Here is a 17,844-nt window from a genome sequence, read left to right as displayed (position 1 = left end):
TTTCAGTCTGACCCCTTTGCCCCTTGTCTTCCATAGGTCCATTTTAAAGTGATACTGTCCCATTTTTGGAAATAAGCTTATTTTACACCTCTCCTTGAGTTAAATGATTGGGTTATACCTTTCTCCTGTACTTTCAAACATTCTCTGAGTATGACAGTACAAAGTTTATCTCCAAGCTAGCAGTTAACATTGAGTCCTATGAGACCATAGGACTCAATGTTAACTGCTAGCTTGGAGGTAAAATGTGTACTACCATAACTAAAGAACGGTTGAAAGTTCAGGAGAAAGGTATAACTCAATCATTTAACTCAAGGAGAGGTGTAAAATAAGCTTATTTCCAAAAATGGGACAGTATCACTTTAATGTTGTTTTCACACCCTAGTACACACATGCACATACACATATACTTCCATCAACCAAAGACACTTATTTGAACCGTTTTTTTTAGTAAAGGGATTACCTTTTTTTCAAACATAGCTGTTTTGTACATTTTAAAGGCATTTTATTTTTTATATTCATGTATTTCATTGTAATAAACATTTATAACCATTGCTCAATTGGTGCCTTTTACATGTCTATACATGATATAACATTTTGCATCAGATCTCTTATGCTTGGATGTCATTTGAAGTCTCAAATCAAAATCATGTACTCATAGATAACACTGAAAATATTCCTTTTTTCTGCCCACACACAGAAGTTCACTTGAAAATGAACAGTCCAAGGTAAACTGAGTGATGACATTACATTTACAAATACAGAGAAGTTGAGAAACCAGGAAAATCAACATGGTATAGCATGGAAACCGAATGCAGTACGGACAATGATCAGTCATATGACCTACAGAAGTAATTAAAATAACTTGTGATTAAAACCAATATGTTGGGGATGTATGTACTGTATGTCACATTGTTGCTAAGGCAATAGTATGTATTTGAGTACCGTAAACCACTTAAGTTGAGAGCAAATGACAGCAATACCATGGTCCAGGTAGAGAGGCACTCCAGGTTAAAATTTTTCACTTTTTATTTGGCTACAATGGATCTAAACGCATAGACATTGTAGCCAAATAAAAAGTAAAAAAAAAAAATGTAAACTTGAGTGCCTCAGAACTTCTCTACCTGGACCAAATTTGAGAGCCCCTTCTACACTGATGAGCACCAAGATAAAAAAGGTGAAGACCCAGAAGCACTCTGATTACCTGTTTGTGTTTTAAAGATGTATGCCTTATCTAAATCTATCCGGCAGCAGAATGCAAAAGAGATGCATAGGGGATGACTAGGAGATCCCTATAAAGCTTTTCCAGGTATATTGTGGTCTACTGTACGTATATTCCAGCTGCCATGTACTGTGTGTACATCACATAAGAGAAAATTACTTTTAAAGACACGAGATGATGATCCACCCGGAGACCTGTCTTAAAAGATGCAGTATGTCATTTTAGTAGTTTATTTGAAAACGTATGCTGCCCCATTCACAAATTTGATCTTTTCATGAATATACTGTACATATTAACAAAGTCATTGACTAATATTGCCGATTTGACCAAAGGTTTTGTAGTCAAAGATGTCTATGACTGAAAATTCAACATGGCCACATGGAGAGCCACCTTTTCCTGTCTGAGAAGTAGGCTATACATTTCCTTCGGGGGAGATTTATACCATTATTTTTGATAAGACAGTTGGAGAGATGACAGGAAGCGAGTGGGAGAGAGAGAGACGGGGGAGGATTTGGAAATGACCTCGGGCCGGAATCGAACCCGGGTCCCCAGCATGACAGTGCAGTGCCCTACCATTTGAGGCACGGCAGGGCCAGGAGTATAGGCCTACATTTCGACAACCATAATGAGAATACTTAGTTGTAATTGATAGTGGGGGTAAATATTCATAGAAAAAGAAAATGGACAGCATAAATTATGGAAATAAACTACTAAACAAATTAAATACTCGTCCCTTGAAGATCAAGTGTGTGTTGGTGAGTAAAAATGTTCAAGCAATAACAGTAGATCCCAGTGTATCCTATAAAAACCTAATGTAAAACCATCTACATATTGTGTCGAGATACAGTAGGCCTGTCTATTTATAGCGCACCTCTATGTTATAATTTCAGCATGGCAAAACAGCATGGATGTGCAGCATTTGCACTACATCGCTATTCAACTTGTCACATCGAAAATGACAAAATGACAGTCACCATGGTCGGGCCCTGTGTGTTAATCAAAGACATGTATTTATAGCTATGAAACCAAGTGTCACATACCGTACCTCCCCATGTTGCAGAACATGACAAGCCTGGATAATCTAACTCAGAGTGAATCTAATGGGGCCTGTACTAGGAAACTGGTTCAGGGGTAAACCAGTTCAAGTTAAGAGGTAAATCATCTAATAGAAGAGCCTGGAGTACTGTTTTTAAGAAAATGAGGACTCCAGGGCTCTTCTATTAGATGATTTACCTCTTGACTTAACCTGGTTTACTCCTGAACCAGATTCTTAGTAGCCTGCAGGCCCCTGATGTCCAAAGGGAAGACTACCAGAGAGGGTGTAGGTACCCTCTCAGAAAGCACCGTCCTAAAACAATATGATGATTTATCACTGAATCTGTTCATAGAGCAACCCACTAATTTAGAGACCATGTAAAACATGAAGGCAATACAGAGAGACTAAAACACATAGGTAATACAATTTATAAAAAACTGACAGCACAGAGAGGGGTGAGCTGTTCACATTCACATATTCTTTAAATATTCAGTGTATTTGTAACAATCGGACAACCCCAACCCCATCAGCAATATCATCAAACATCAGCCACAAATGGGCGTTCCCACGACTGGTAAGAGTTCCTTTCTTTGCCCACCCCCCATTTTGGTAGATGCAAGATTGGATCAGATATAAAAACAAAGATTCCCGTTACCTTCTGCGAGTAGTTCTTCACAGTGCACTTTTAATGGCCTGTACCGTAGGGACAGTGATGAGTAACTCAGATGAACTAGTTTTACAATCCTATCTCACCTATCTATTTCCAACCAATTCACTTTTTTCATTAGCAGCCAAAATGGCTTCTGTGTGTTTATCTTACTAGCCAAACACACACTCACAAATGGGTCAAAGAGTGGCTAGTAAGCTGGTCTGTTCTACTAGTCAAACTGAAATTGCAAAAAGAATTTGGCCAGTTGACTGGTGTTAATCTAGAACCCTGTCTGGTTGAATTGGAATTAAAAAAAAAAAAAAAAGTTATTGGGAAAATGTGGCACTGGATTGTAACTTATGAATCCGGGTTCCCATCACGGCATAGGAAAGGTGTGGGATAATACCTAGCTTACCAGGAGCCAAACGAGAAGTGGCACTTGGTGACAAAACATCTGTGGCACAAATACTAGTGCACTAATGTGAAATCCACCATAAACAACAGTATTGCCTCTAAGGCAGTGTTTCCCAACCAGGGGTACGTGTACCACTAGGGGTACGCGAGTACACTGCAGGGGGTACTTGAAAAAAAAAACAAAAAAAAACAAATGGATGGAAATAGTAATAGCACAATGTAATGTAATGTAACATAGTCACATTGGGATAGAGAAAGTGATATAGAACATGAGTTAGGGGGTACTCATGGCACAACGAAAAGGTTTAGGGGGTACACGAGACAAAAAAGGTTGGGAAACACTGCTCTAAGGGCCTGTTTATGCATACCTGGGTATTTTGATAAACGAAGGCCTTTCCCTTTGTTTCTGCCTTTCGTTAAGACACAAACAGAGGTTTTTCCTCTGACAACGAAGCTTCAAAAAACTATAGCAAAAGTGGAGATTTTTTAGCGTTTGTGTATAAACCGAGAAAAACGGAGACTTGAATGGCATTCTCTTTACCACACGCAGGCATAGCGTATTTATGAAGTCTTTCAGCAGCATATTTATGTGGATTTGACGATGGTGTGAATGTAGATATTTTGGTAAGCGTAGAGCAGAAAAAAGTTAGTTTATCAAAATAGCCAGGTATGTATAAACGCCGCCCGAATCTGCACATTATCATTTCACCACTCAGGACACCAACCACAACAACAACCACAAAAGACACTATTCAATGAGAATCATAAAATGATGGTCTCGACCTCTGCCAAAACCTCTCTCCAGTCTTTGACACAGGTTTGGATCAGTTCAGTTCACCCTATTAAAGGGACAGTTTGGTAAATTTCAACATGCAGTTGTAATGCTCACACTACCCTGGACTTGTCAGTGCCTGAGATTTTTTTTTCTTCTTCTTTAGCCGTTTCCGAGATCCTGGTCATTGTAATGGGGGCAGCTCTTTGTTTACATTTCAAAAAAACATTTTTATTTATTCCCAAAAACATCCAAAAGGTTATAAAACATCAGCAGACAACTAGCAAACAGCAGTACCTTTTGGGAAAATATTTGGAGTTGGCCTACGTTTCATTTTTTAAAAATGTAAACAAACGCTGCCCCCATTAGAATTGCTCATATCTCGGAAAGGGCTGAGCCGAAAAATGTGGCATCACCAGGTACTGACAAGTCAAGGGTAGCGTGAGTAATACAACTGCATGTTGAAATTGACCAAACTGTCCCTTTAAGGACCCAGTCCTGCTTAAAGAAACTCCCGCACACTGACCATTTCGCTGTTCTTTCTTTAATAACGACGTTTCGGTACTAGACCCTGATGAAGGTCTAGTACCGAAACGTCGTTATTAAAGAAAGAACAGCGAAATGGTCAGTGTGCGGGAGTTTCTTTAAGTTGTTGGTGAGTAACCCATGGGCCATCTCCGACGCACCTGCCAGCTGAGGTGTGCGAAAAAAAGTTGAAGTTTAATTACCCAGTCCTGGACATACTGTACGCCATATTCTCCAGGAGACGTCAGCACAGTTCCCATGGCTCGCAATGCACAGACACACAGACAGACAGACACACGCTTACGCACACGCACACGCACACACCGAATCCGACAGGGGGAGACAAAAGGAGTAACTTGTCCTGGGCCCAGGAAGAGAGGGGGGCCAGAATTGGACCATCATTATGGTCCTTTGATGTCTTTGTCCCGGGCCCAGCCAAAGCGGTCAGTGGCCCTGCGCGCACGCATGCACGCACACACACACATACACACACACACACACGCACACACACGCACACACACGCACACACACACACACACCACATTTCTGAGTTCCTGAGTCTGGCGTGTGGATGGTCCTGTCTGGTCCTGTCTGGTCCTCAGTTCAAAAGAGTCCCAGGTACTCTGCCAGGAAGATGGCCATGACCTTGGTGAGGTTCTCCACAGTGGGCCGGTGCAGCCTCTCCTCGTCATCCTCCAGCTTGTGCCAGAACGGCGGGAAGGGGGTGGGGATGACGTGCAGAACGGGAACGCCTGGCAGGCGGACACACAGCCAGAGAGAGAAAGAGAGCGCAGGAGAGAGAGAGAGAGAGAGAGAGAAAGAGAGCGCAGGAGAGAGAGAGAGAGAGAGAGAGAGAGAGAGAGAGAGAGAGAGAGGGCCAGCGAGAGAGAGAGAGAGAGAGACAGACAAACAGAGGTCACCCACCAGACCAGACAAACACTACACAGTCAGTTTCTTAGTGTTCATTCAACACTTTCAGAATAGGAGCAAGTACACTGTTGGTGTATTTTGATTGCGTTACGAGTGTTAAAGAGTTTTTAATTTAGCCTGGGCCCACCCATAGTAACTGTGACACACTGACGGTGCACATTGTTTCGCTTCTCATTTAGTCTGACCACACACAGTTCATATTCTATCGAGTTCAAAAGTCATTGCACAAAAAAAAAATCGGTGACTATTACACACTGCACAGCTTCCCAACATAGTGCATATGCATCCCTCGAAGGCACGACTCCAGTGCCCTTTACTGTGTACTGACCTCTATGCAAAAATGGGATGTGGTCGTCTTGCACCGGCCCCAGATACACATCCTTCCTGAAGTAGCTTTGCTCAGACGGATGAGACGTCAGAAGGCCCTGCCGATGCAATCTCTTCTCTGCATAAGAATGAACAGAATGACATTGCGTGTGAGTGTTGTGTGGATGTTAGGATGACTCAGGCTCTTCTTTTATGACCGTCCTCTTGATTTGCCTGAAGGCACTGCATGTGGAAAGTGGGGCATGAGGGGCAAAATAGGCGCCGCCATCACATTCAAAATATTTTAAAAGCGTGGCTTCGCCCATTGATGCTGGATGTTGCGTTACGCAACATTGGCCCTGGCGCCTGGAGCTGCATGAAGCAACATTCAGGCTCATGAGATTTGACAATTTTATTAAAAATCTTGCTTTGTTAGAGCCGAATGCACACATTGTAATGCAAGATGAGGGTCCTAGCATTTAAATGCAACTCAACAAATGGTTTTTATAGGCTGAGGGCAACTTTTCTTAAAAAGGGCTTAGCCATTCAGCAGCCTTTTTTCCTTTAGGCATCAATGGGTTAAAGGTCCACTAAGTTTAAAAAAAAAAAAACATAATTCCACAGTGATCAAATTGTGTTTTCTTGTGTCCAGAGAGATACCTTCCATTTTTTAAGTGATTTTGTGAAAAAGCATGTATATCTGGAAAATCGTATTTCACCAGTTATTTTGACCCAAAGCTCCACCCCTCAAAAAATGAATCTATGTCTATGTCTAGGTCCTTTCTTAGTTTATGACGTACGTTTTGGAAGTCAAGCGCGGTAGTACAGTAAGTGGTTGGAGTAGCTTAGTAGTCGTGTGTAAGATGATCCCAAAGACAGAGTTTTTGTTCACAGTTTTTCCATTTAGTTTCTAGTCATGCCTACACGGTGTATTATCGTTGGTTGTAGTAATGCTGATAGCGATGGGGTTTCATCGCTTCCCCAAAGATGAAACAATCAAGATGGTATGGGTCAAAAGGGAAAGAGGCAAAGCACAAAAGGCAAATATAAGGATCAACAGAAGAGTTGGTAGAGCGCTACTAGTGTCCATCAAAACCAACTGGGGCTCTTGGAGGGGGTGCAATGTTCAAAAAGACTGGAGGAGAAACATCACTGGTCCAGGCACTTCAGTTGATTAGCATGGTAAAAAAACAAACTTTATATGAGTTATTATGAGTCATTATTACCATGATTTTTAAGGCATTTGCCCATATAATTAAAAAAAAATTGCGCCCTACCCCTTATTGCTACATTTGAAGGATCAAGGGGCAAAGGAAAGGGGTAGGGGTAGAAATTAGAAATGGGATTGATCCGATTCGGCCTCAGTCTCTGTTGATATAACAGGACCTTTACCCCAGGATATAACAGGATCCCTTTCTTAACAGGATCTTCATTTCTTACACCCAGCACCTGTGGTACTATCCCAATGGGCACTGTTCCACCAGTGAAGGAGAGAAATCACAGCACACTGGTCTTCTTTGCTGGTAATTTATTTGGTGAACAACGTGTTTCACTATTGCTTCTTCAGGTTCACTCTGACATTACGCATGTCACCCAAGGCCAGGTGATAAGGGTGATTACCTGGTCACATGACCTCACCCCCTTTCTCTCCTTTACTTCCTTTAAAACGGGCTGTGTCTTTATGTATATATAAAAAAACCAATCAGCAGAGATTAACGTTACCTGCAGCTATGAGCCGATCAAACCAGTGGGCCGTGTTGTCAAAGTGGTTGACGATCAGTGGGTCAGGCCCACCCAGCAGGTCCAGCAGCACAAACAGATCCTGTGATGGCACAGAAGAGACTCCCGTTGGTTACATTGGTAGACCTGGGACTCCTACCCTTCATCCCTCAGCGTGCAGGTGCATAACGGTGGGTCAAACATCACTGGAAAGGAGAGGCTGGAGCACAACGCAGCTTAGCTTTCAAGACTTTATTATGGGCACCGAAACGTTAGTCGTAAACTAAGCTGCAGTGTGCTCCAACCTCTCCATTTCACTCCCGTTAGTTATTCTGCTGCTTCTCAAGGCTGTCTAGACAGAACAAACATATTGAGTTGAGAACAGACACAATACAGAGCCATTATAACGCTGACCCGGGTTTGATTACGGCCCGGGTCCTGTCCCAGCCCTTCCCCGTCTCTCTCTCCCCACTCGCTTTCTGTCATAGTCTACACCGCCCTGTTGAAATAAAGGCAAAAAAACAAAAATATATACAAAAATGACTAGTTCCTCGTACCACTGCTTGCAGCTGATTGGTCTGTGAGGCAGGAGAGGGATATGGCGTGCGGGCCATGCGTTCCGCCAGGTGGCGAGAGCCGTAGATGGAGTCGGTGTCTGTCCACTCCTCGAACGCCTCCTCTCCGTCGAAGAACACCAGCTCTAGTGTCACAGCCGATCGCTGCCACGGAGAGAGAGAAAGAAGAAGAGAGACGAGAGGATGAGAGGAGAGTTGGAATTGGAAAAAATAGAATTAAATAAGCATTAACCCATTTTAGCTTGATGCCTCGTATATGCTGTTTAACCTTTGATGCCTGAAGACACGCTGCATTCAGGCTCTTGAGATTTTAGCTTTTTTTAAATAAAAATGTTGGTATGTTACAGCTGAATTAACACATTCTAATGTAAGATGAAGGTCTTAGGGTTCACATGCAGTTCATTTCATGTTTTTATGGGCATCAGAGATATATTTAGGATTTTGTAGGGTGAGGGCAACTTTCCCAACAAGGGCTTTGCCATTCAGCAGGCGTTTTTCGCAGGTGCTTTAGACATCAATGGGTTAAGTAGTGTACACATATTTGGTTTCATATGTTTGTTTGATTTAAGTAATTCAAGTGCATGAATGGAAAAAAAGAAATATCGGACACTTGACTAAGGCCTTGTGGGTCGACATGTTGTGCTTAACTTTCACCAAACACATCGCTGCAAGGGAGCTTCTACAGTGTGCAGATATTCCTTTTTTTCTTTCACACATTAATTTAAATCCAGCACCCACAAAAACGTTTTTTAAAAAGATATTTTTATGGGCTTTTTGTGCCTTTATTGATGATAGGACAGTAGAGATTGACAGGAAATCAGTGGGACAGAGAGATGGGGGTAGGGTTGGGACATGACCCAGGCCGGACTCGAACCTGGGTCCCCATGGGCATGCAAGCCCAAGTGGGGGGCTTAGCACGCTGATTTTTTTTAAAAAAATTTTTAACCTTTTGAGATGTGTGCAGTGCTCACCTCACACGTTTTGACTATTCATTCAAGTGCAGCCATGTTGGCACAAGCACAAAGAGACACATAAGGTTAAATATTGTTCATCTGTATTATATGGAGTTGTCTATTTCTGTTTGTAGCAGACTGAGTTAGTCAAAAACACATAACCAGATGCCTGGTTTGCGTTTGTGGGAAAAGTACAGATTCTTGTGGCGGTTTACTGGTTATTGATGTCTGATTGACTTGTTATTTAATTGCATACTCAGAGATCAAATACTTGCTGAAATCCTTTGTTTTCCAATTGGGAGAAAGTGCCTGCTGGGCCAGTTCTATTGTTTAGTAAAATCGGATGTCTCTTTTAATTAGCCTGAAGTGAAAAACAACATGAAACTAACCAATGTCCCCCAACAGAGTGCTGCTTGCACATGTAATTCCAATCAAATTTCAATTCAGCTTGATTGTTTTGGTTAAAAAGGGAAAGCCAACAAACACAATTTGGTCCCGAAATGCAATGATACCACAACTTCAGTCCGAGTGAAAGGGATTCATTGCTGTTGTGGCGGCAGGCCGGCCGGTCACCCCAGATGCTAGTGATTTTGATTTGGCACGAAAGGCACATCAGTGACTAATATAAGAAATCCTTCAGTATTATTCCACCATATGCTTCACTCCATTGCCAGTGCTGCAAACAATTCCTCACAAGACAATGCAACAAGCAAGTCTGTCATTTCGTACGGATGTGATACATTTTTACTGCATTCAGAACATCTCTTCTGTGTGTGTGTGTGTGTGTGTGTGTGTGTGTGTGTGTGTGTGTGTGTGTGTGTGTGTGTGTGTGTGTGTGTGTGTGTGTGTGTGTGTGTGTGTGTGTGTGTGAGAGAGACCGTGTGTGAGAATGTATGGTTTCCTTAGACTTTTGGAGCATGACAAAATACTGAAGAATACTAAATCAACAATACAAAAAACAAGAAACATGGAGACCTTTGATTTGTGGGACACTCCAAGAATACCAGCGAGGGTTGTACATTTGTATTATTAACCCAAATGAGGCCCAAAGAATGTATACCCTGGAGATCTCCAAATTACCCAGTGGTATTGTTTATCAGCGAATGATTTCAAAACTCTGGACAGAAGACGAAACTGTTGTGTTGTCTGGGAAAGTTATACTATAATATCCTAGTGAGTGACTTTTAATGGACGGGAACCCAGCATAGTATACCAGACCCCATTAATCAAACGTCAACACAACCCACTGGATGGGGGTCACGGACACCTTAGTGCCATTAAAGGCCCTCTGCTGAACGTACATTATTTTCATACAGCTACCAGGTCCAACCAACCATTCACTCTCTCTGCCCTCTCATTTAGTTTTCATACTTGAAAAATTAAGAAAGCATTGTTACTGACGTGATACACACTGTCAGACAATGGTGCTAAGTTTTGCGAGATTTGGGGCCCTTTAATTGGGCACATTAACAGGGACAAAGAAGCAGACTGGCAGTAGTGTTTTGCTTTTGTTTGTTTGTGTTGGTGATGCTAATTTGTAAATCTTTAAAAATACAATGCTTAAAAAAACATTGTTACTGACATGCTATTAAGCATTGTTACTGACATGTTATTACACTGAAATGGCACCAGAAAACATTCAAACTAAGTGGTAGTTTTGTTAAGTGTACACAAACTCCCAGTGCATACATTTGTTCAGTGACATGCGCTCATACCGCTGTCTTGGTCTAAAGTTGCAGATGTGTCTTTTGACTAGTCTATACAACAAACAGACTGTCCCCCACACACATCAAAGGCCCAATGCATCCTCAAGACATAGCAGCGGCCTTCAACAGGAATGTCAAAAACATTTCATATAAACCAACACTGCTGTCAATGACAACAGTGTATACCAGAAAGTCGACTACAGCTAATTGACAACAGCAGACAGACTAAAGAAATGGACAATGGACTTTAAGCAAAAGTAAACAGCCATTATGTGCTACCAATACGCAGTGGCGTGGAACAGGGGGGGGAAACCCTGACTCATTCTTAGGGCCCAGCAGACCCCCCCCCATGGAAAATGTTCCATGGAAAATGTTTTTGGGGGGCCCATGAAAAAGGTTGTTCCTGGGGCCTCAAATTTGGTGCTATGCCCCTGCCAATACGGTTATAACACACCCAACATCAAGAGAATCAGTACCGGTAATGTTGCACCTTGACACTGTGCAACAGGGGTGGGGAAGCTACTGTATGTCTCCCCACCCCATCTCTCTATATGAGGCCGTTTTATCCAGCCACCCGAGATAGTTTTGATGTTATGCAGCTTCACAGGAAATATGACATATTTTGTAAAGGCATCTTACATTTGTAATACAATTAAGTTATATTCAGGGGACCTAGAGAAGTTGGGTCTGTTTTAATATAAGCCTAAAGACCTAAAGTGCAGGAGGAAATCCTGGTTAGAGTTCATAGTACAGCCCTCGGAGGACTTTTACGGCCCTCGGATGAATTTGAAGTTGCCCCTCGAATGAAAAAGGTTCCCCTCCCTAGCTGTACAACAAGAGAAGCTGTAATGTTGCAACTTGACACTGTACAAGACACATATGACAAGACAATAACCCTAACACAATAACTTTAACATAACAACCCTACTTTGTGCATTAAACAAACTTATTTAACCCATTTTAGCCTTAGCTCTTTTTGGGAAAGGGTGTCCTCTGCCTATTAAATCCTAAATATATCAGCGTCCAAAGCACATACAATACAAACATGAAAAGTTACATTTAAATTAAAAGCTAGGACCCTCATTTTGCATTAGAATGTGTTTTCAGCTCTAACATAACCACATTTCAAGTAAGAAAACCTCAAATCTCAAAAGCCTGAAAGCAGAGTATATGTGTCTCCAGGCTAAAAAGACCTAAGTGGTTCACAAACCTTTTTCCCTGCGCACCCCCTTGTACATTTCAATGTGATTTGCGCACCCCTTATGCAAATATTTTGGTGTGCTGAAGGCCACGCAAGCATGGATTCACTGCACATTATGCATATTCAGTTTGGGGAATCCTCTTTTCCAGTAGTCTAGGAGTTAAACTACACTTTAGATGGACCCTTCCATCATACAAGTCTAAATACAATTAAAAATGACTTAATGTTCATCAATGCTGGATAAAAACTCACATATCCACCATTGCTCTATTCAGCTCACGCACCCCCTTATGCCAGGCTGCGCCACCCCAGGGGTGCACGCACCCCAGTTTGGGAAACCCTGGATGTAATCCTACCTGTTTTTTGAGTGCACTCAGCTGGCTGTCTAGAACCGTGACCAGCTCCAGGATCATGGAGCAGGGAACCGCAGAGTCGCTGGCTCCGAGGAACACCTTCTTGGGCTGCTTGGGGTCCGGGGCGAAGAACTTGGAGTCGTAGTGGCACGCCAGGAGAAGGCGACGAGGGGCAGAGGGGTCGAGCACGGCCAGCACGTTGGTAAAGGTCACCAGGCCCTTTGGAGTCGGGGACTTGAAAGAGTCCTCCTCCACCGTCCAGCCCGTCATGAGTGACGCCAGCTGGGCCTTGATGTGCTGCGATGAGGGGGTCAGCCAGCCATGAAATCATAAAAACAACAAAAAGAATTTTAAGTGTGTGGACTCTTTTTTTTTTAGAAAGCGCGCTTAACTCCCAACTATTTCTTACAATGTCTTCGAGTACGCGCAAACAGCAAAGTTCATATTTAGTGAAAAAAGCTGCACTCTCGGGTGTAATTCTTAAGTCTAGGGTTAGCATGAAATAATAAAAACAACAAAAAGAATTTTAACTGTGTGGACTCTTCTTTTTCTCTCTCTCAGAAAGCGCTCAACTCCCAACTATTTCTTACAATGTCTTCGGGTGCGAGCAAACAGCAAAGTTCATATTTAGTAAAACAAGCTGCAGTCTCGGGTGTAATTCTTGTAGTTAAGTCTATGGTTAGCATGACAGACAAACGCAAGGGTCTGTCATTCGTAAGGGTCTTTCAAGTGTGTTGACTCCTCACTCCAAAACTACAGTCAGTCTTTGTCCTGCATCTTTTCCTGGGATGTGCTCTAAGGGGGCAGCGTCACCATGGAAACAAGAAAATAAAGAGGTGATACACTAAGGGGATAAGGCTTTCATTTTTTATCACGCTCTCAAAGCGCTGAATTCTTGCTTGTGGAGGAGGCGTTATTAAAAAATCCAGAAATGTCAATGCCGTCAACAAAGTTCAAACTCTGGCAAATAGTCATGGCTCAATTTTCATCTTGTGTCTACATTGCGAGGCACTTGAAAATGTCAAGACTAGAAACAAATCATATCAGTTAATGAAGTGAAGTTCTAATCCACAACAGTTGTAAATTACGAGTAAATGTGGGGAACAGAATGAAACTTCTTCTAAATAGCCTACAGAACGTTTACAGTTTGTATCATTTAAAAAAGGATTACGATGCATTACATGTCGTTGAATTACACTTACAGTAGAAGACACTTGTATCCAAAGTGACAAACTTAGGCTCAGGCAGGGCATTGGTTACAATCCCTGGCGAAATGTGGGATTAGGTGCCTTGTTCAAGGGCACTTTGGATGAGCGTATTGCAGAGCACTCACTTCCTACGTACATGGGTGGGAGACGTGACGCCTTGTTTTTTCGTAACATTGGTTAAAAACCTACAAAACTGTTATTTTCCTTTAAAAAAACAAATGTCAATGAAAGAAGATGTGGTACATTATGTTTCATATTAGTCTTAGATGAGAAGAAACATTTTTGTTAAGATTTATGTGAAGGTTTATATGTCAAATTTCCTGCGGTGTGACTGTAACATTAATGAAACAATATATAATAATATATATATAAATTAACCAACAACATTTTGAATAATGTATGAAGCATTTGGCATGATTGCATAAATCTTAACTTTAGATTAAGATATGTGAATGTGGGAAAAACTCAAGACAGTAATATTAACTACAAGTTCAATTTCGTAACACAAATTGCGTCCTGTGGGGTGACATGTATGTCAATGTTTGTGAATGGGCAGCTGCAAGGCCAACTACAAGGGTCTTAAAGTGTGCTGAGTGCTGTGGAAGTTTAAGGTCACTCTTAACCTCTTAATATGTCTTCATATTGCAATCTTTCTGTCACGCAATGCTTAGGTTCATTTTATGGTGTCCTGTGGTGTGACTGCTCTTATAGGAGGAAAAAAAGTTTCTTTTTTATAAATGAAAACACATACTAAGATTAAACACAGTATCATGAGCTCAGATGTCAGTCATGTATACAAAATGATTAAAATGGCCATAATGCAGTGAATTCCCTGTGGTGTGACTCCATTTTCCTGCGGTGTGACATGCCTATGCTATGTGTTGATGCAGGACACATTTTCCCAAAAATGGCAAAAATAAGGTGAAATTCCACAGACCACTGAGTGCTTTATTTTTTTTCATTTTTTTTCCAATTTTTATCCATCATTTTTTTCAGGAATTTGAAAAACTTTTTTTTTTTTTTGCGTTACGCCCTTAAACGTCAACCACCCACATACTGATGCGAGATTCAAACCCGCAACCTCCCACAACTTCAACTCCCTAATCATTAGGCCAGTGATTCCCAAGCAGGTGAACGATATCAGAAAAAAAGATACTCCATAACAGCATGCAATACCTCGATAACAATATTTAAACTATATTTAGAAATATAGCTGAGTGTTCTCGTCACTAATTTGTTGGTCTGTGTGGGGGGCGTGGCTTTGGTCATGACGGGCCTCTTGCGCTTTTGTTGACATTCAGCAAGTGATTGGACTGCACAGAAATGGTTTACTTGTTCGCGATGATTAGGTCATTTTTGCAATATGCATATAGCCAGTCTAGATATCACGATTTCGATACATTTTCGATATATTGTGCAGCACTATTCCCAAGCAGGGGTACGCGAGCTGAGCTGAGCACACTACAGGGAGTACTTGAAGAACTGTAATAATTCCAAATGTACTACAGATGATTGATGAAGATATACAGTGGGGTTAGGTATGAGAAGGGAGAGGGGGGCACTCATTGTATGGCAACATGACTTTGGGGTTACACAAGGCAAAAAGCTTGGGAAACACTGGATTAGGCCCCAGCTGCTGCACACATGATGCAAAACACTAGCCAGCCCACGCCATCCTAGTGACGCAACAGCTTTGGTGTTGCTGCTAGTCAGTGCAAGTACTTTCTGAGCTACGGAGAACTTGGGAACTACTTTGTCGGGAAGCAATCAACTTGGAGCAGCTCAAACGACCCTGGCTAGAGGCTAGAGGCGTTCTATTGGGACTAAGAAAAAGTTCGGTTTAAACTTCGGCACATCATTTTCTGGCCTCGGCTGGTAGCAAACCAAGGGAGGTGGGTCACCCATGCCATTTCAGAAATGTTAATTGTTGTGCTCTAGGTCAGACCAAGTGTAACGGAGGCCAACTAGCAGAGTTGGCGTGGAACGTTGGTAAAACCGATAGCCTCATACAGTCTCGTGCCATTGGGCCGAGAGACTGTATCGTACTGTGTCTCTCATTGCCGGACCGTTGTAGTTGACAAGGTCGCACGTTCGATCCCAGAGGGGGGTGAACAGGTGCAAGATGACCTCCGTCACACACAATCATTTTATCAAGTCAAGTCAAGTCAAGTCAAGTTTATTGTCAATTTCTTTACATGCACTGGTCATACAAAGAATTTGAAATTGCGTTTCTTGCTCTCCCATGCAGACATAGACTAATCTAGGTAAGGACATAGACAGTATAGACATAGACAGTACTCATACATGGACATAGACAGTATGGACGTAGACATTGCTCATACAGACATTTAAAGTGCAAGACTGGACAATTTTATAGGTCTATGTGCAATATTTTTGTCTCACACATGCAAATAAAATGGTTGCGCCACGTGCATGTGTGAGGTAAAATAGTGTATGTATAAACTGTATAAAGTGATGACGTGAGACCTATTTTTGCTATATTGCCTTGGCGGCTTCTCATACTTAAGTACTACTCAAGAGTGTTTGGGAAACGAAGCCCAGGCTAGTAAAACACATGTCATCTCACCTGCCTGACGGTCTGGCTGCCGGGGGTCCCCGGTAGCCTCTCTATTAGGAATGGCTTCAGGTATTTGCCCCACAGGCGAGAGATCTCCACCTGGCCCACTAGCTTGCGCACCTGGGCCAGGGATAACTTGGTGGGCTTATGGTTGAGCTGGAAAGGAAAATAAGGGTGATTGTAAATGCCAAATAATTAACAATGTGCGTATATAGTTCCATGTGTCCAAATTAAGCAACTTTGCTATTTTCTGACAAATATGCACTGATTTCCAAAGCTTTTTGCTGATCGATGAGTATCATCTGTTGACAACACCCCAATGCAATATCACTTTACTGATATTGGAATTAATGCAAAATACACAGATGGTGTCTTGACCATAGAAAAGGATAAACATTGATTAGTTCTATTTTCATAGTCCATGCTTCTTCTTGCATACATGATGCCTTGAAGTTTCATATGAGAATGGGCAGAGCGGTAATCTATTGCAGCACATCAAGAAGACACATCAAGTGAAATAAAATCTCACCTTGTCTTTGGTGAGATCTGCCGCCACAAAGTTGTGGTTGCTGGGCTGACTTGAAAGGTAAATCCCCAGGATCATCGCCAGCGCAAAGGCACCGCAGAGGCAGGCCACCAACACCCGCATCCGAGGCACGCGGACTTGGTCACAGACCGAGGAAGAGCCACTGCTGCTTGTTTGCAGTGCTTTGTACCTGCCACTGTGCCGTGCCATGTTTGTACCCCGGAGACAGATTGACTGCCCTAACCAGACCAAAACAATGTAGTGTAGACCCAAGTAATTTGTCCCACCTGCCCTGCCGCAGCAACCACTAGACAAGCTAGAGCGTATGTTTTGAACACGTCAGTGTAGAGGGCGAACAGGCACCCTGGTGGTAATGGCGACGGAACAGCCTTGCAATCATCACTAGCATGCAATTATCAACCATATTTGTTTGAAAGACACTATCTTCTAGTCATTGGTAATGTGTTCACTTTATCCATATCTAAAATTCCCAGTTATTCTGATCAAATGTCTACGTTACTTAGTCAAACGACTGATCAGCACCATGTTCCTGAAAAGCATCAAGCCGGGGGTACACTCTGTTTTGGTTACTTGCACGTAGAAATATCCTTAAATTCGTCGCACAATCGCTATTTAACTAACGTCAGTGATGCAACCAGGTCCTTTGCCATTACATACCCATCTTATTGTCCAAGCACTGATATGAAGAGATCATGCCAACCAATGCAAATGTACTCCCACACAGTCGCCACTCGAGCCGCTTGTAATTATTTTGAAATGATTTTAAAATGGCATCTCACTAGTGCACCAACAGAAGAGCGTGCATACACACGACTTCAATAATTTTCATCAACGGGATAGCTAATCAATACATTAATTAAATAGCCCCACCACAGCCCTTGCTTGCAGAGTCTGACTTCCTCCTCGTCATCTTCCTCTCGCTTGCCAACCGTTCCAACCTCCTCTCAACACGTTGCTGCCCCTCTCTGGTCAATGTGATTCGTCATACGAGTGTGTGTGTGTGTGTTTTTTTTTATCTTAAAAACTATTATGTTATTTGATGTTGCGTCCTGTTCGTACATAAGCACCAAAGTGCTCCATATTTTCGGTCATGGGGGGAGTGCATGATGCATTTATCAGATTTATTATGCATTGGTACAGTGCCAAGTCAGGC

At 42.3% G+C, this 17,844-nt stretch overlaps 1 protein-coding gene across 1 annotated transcript; it reads right to left on the bottom strand.

The window, feature by feature from the left end:
- Window positions 1-4,711: 4,711 nt before the first annotated feature.
- On the bottom strand, window positions 4,712-17,599 carry qpctla (glutaminyl-peptide cyclotransferase-like a). Its single transcript, XM_063204504.1, has 7 exons — window positions 16,674-17,599; window positions 16,154-16,300; window positions 12,362-12,655; window positions 8,128-8,289; window positions 7,574-7,673; window positions 5,874-5,990; window positions 4,712-5,367 (listed from the first exon to the last, which is right to left on the bottom strand). The coding sequence occupies exons 1-7, from the start codon at window positions 16,878-16,880 to the stop codon at window positions 5,219-5,221; spliced, it is 1,176 nt and encodes a 391-aa protein (XP_063060574.1). The 5' UTR covers window positions 16,881-17,599; the 3' UTR covers window positions 4,712-5,218.
- Between the last annotated feature and the right edge of the window lie 245 nt (window positions 17,600-17,844).

The sequence above is a fragment of the Engraulis encrasicolus genome, chromosome 8 (genome assembly GCF_034702125.1).
Source record: "Engraulis encrasicolus isolate BLACKSEA-1 chromosome 8, IST_EnEncr_1.0, whole genome shotgun sequence".
In the NCBI taxonomy this organism is placed as follows: Eukaryota; Metazoa; Chordata; class Actinopteri; order Clupeiformes; family Engraulidae; genus Engraulis; species Engraulis encrasicolus.
This window is presented reverse-complemented; position numbering and strand designations above follow the sequence as displayed.

Coding starts and splice junctions, on each gene's coding strand:
- qpctla (XM_063204504.1), bottom strand. CDS start 16,880: ATGGCACGGCACAGTGGCAGGTACAAAGCACTGCAAACAAGCAGCAGT. Junction 16,301..16,673: donor CAGATCTCACCAAAGACAAG/GTGAGATTTTAT, acceptor TTTCCTTTCCAG/CTCAACCATAAGCCCACCAA. Junction 5,368..5,873: donor CATCCCATTTTTGCATAGAG/GTCAGTACACAG, acceptor TCCGCCTGCCAG/GCGTTCCCGTTCTGCACGTC.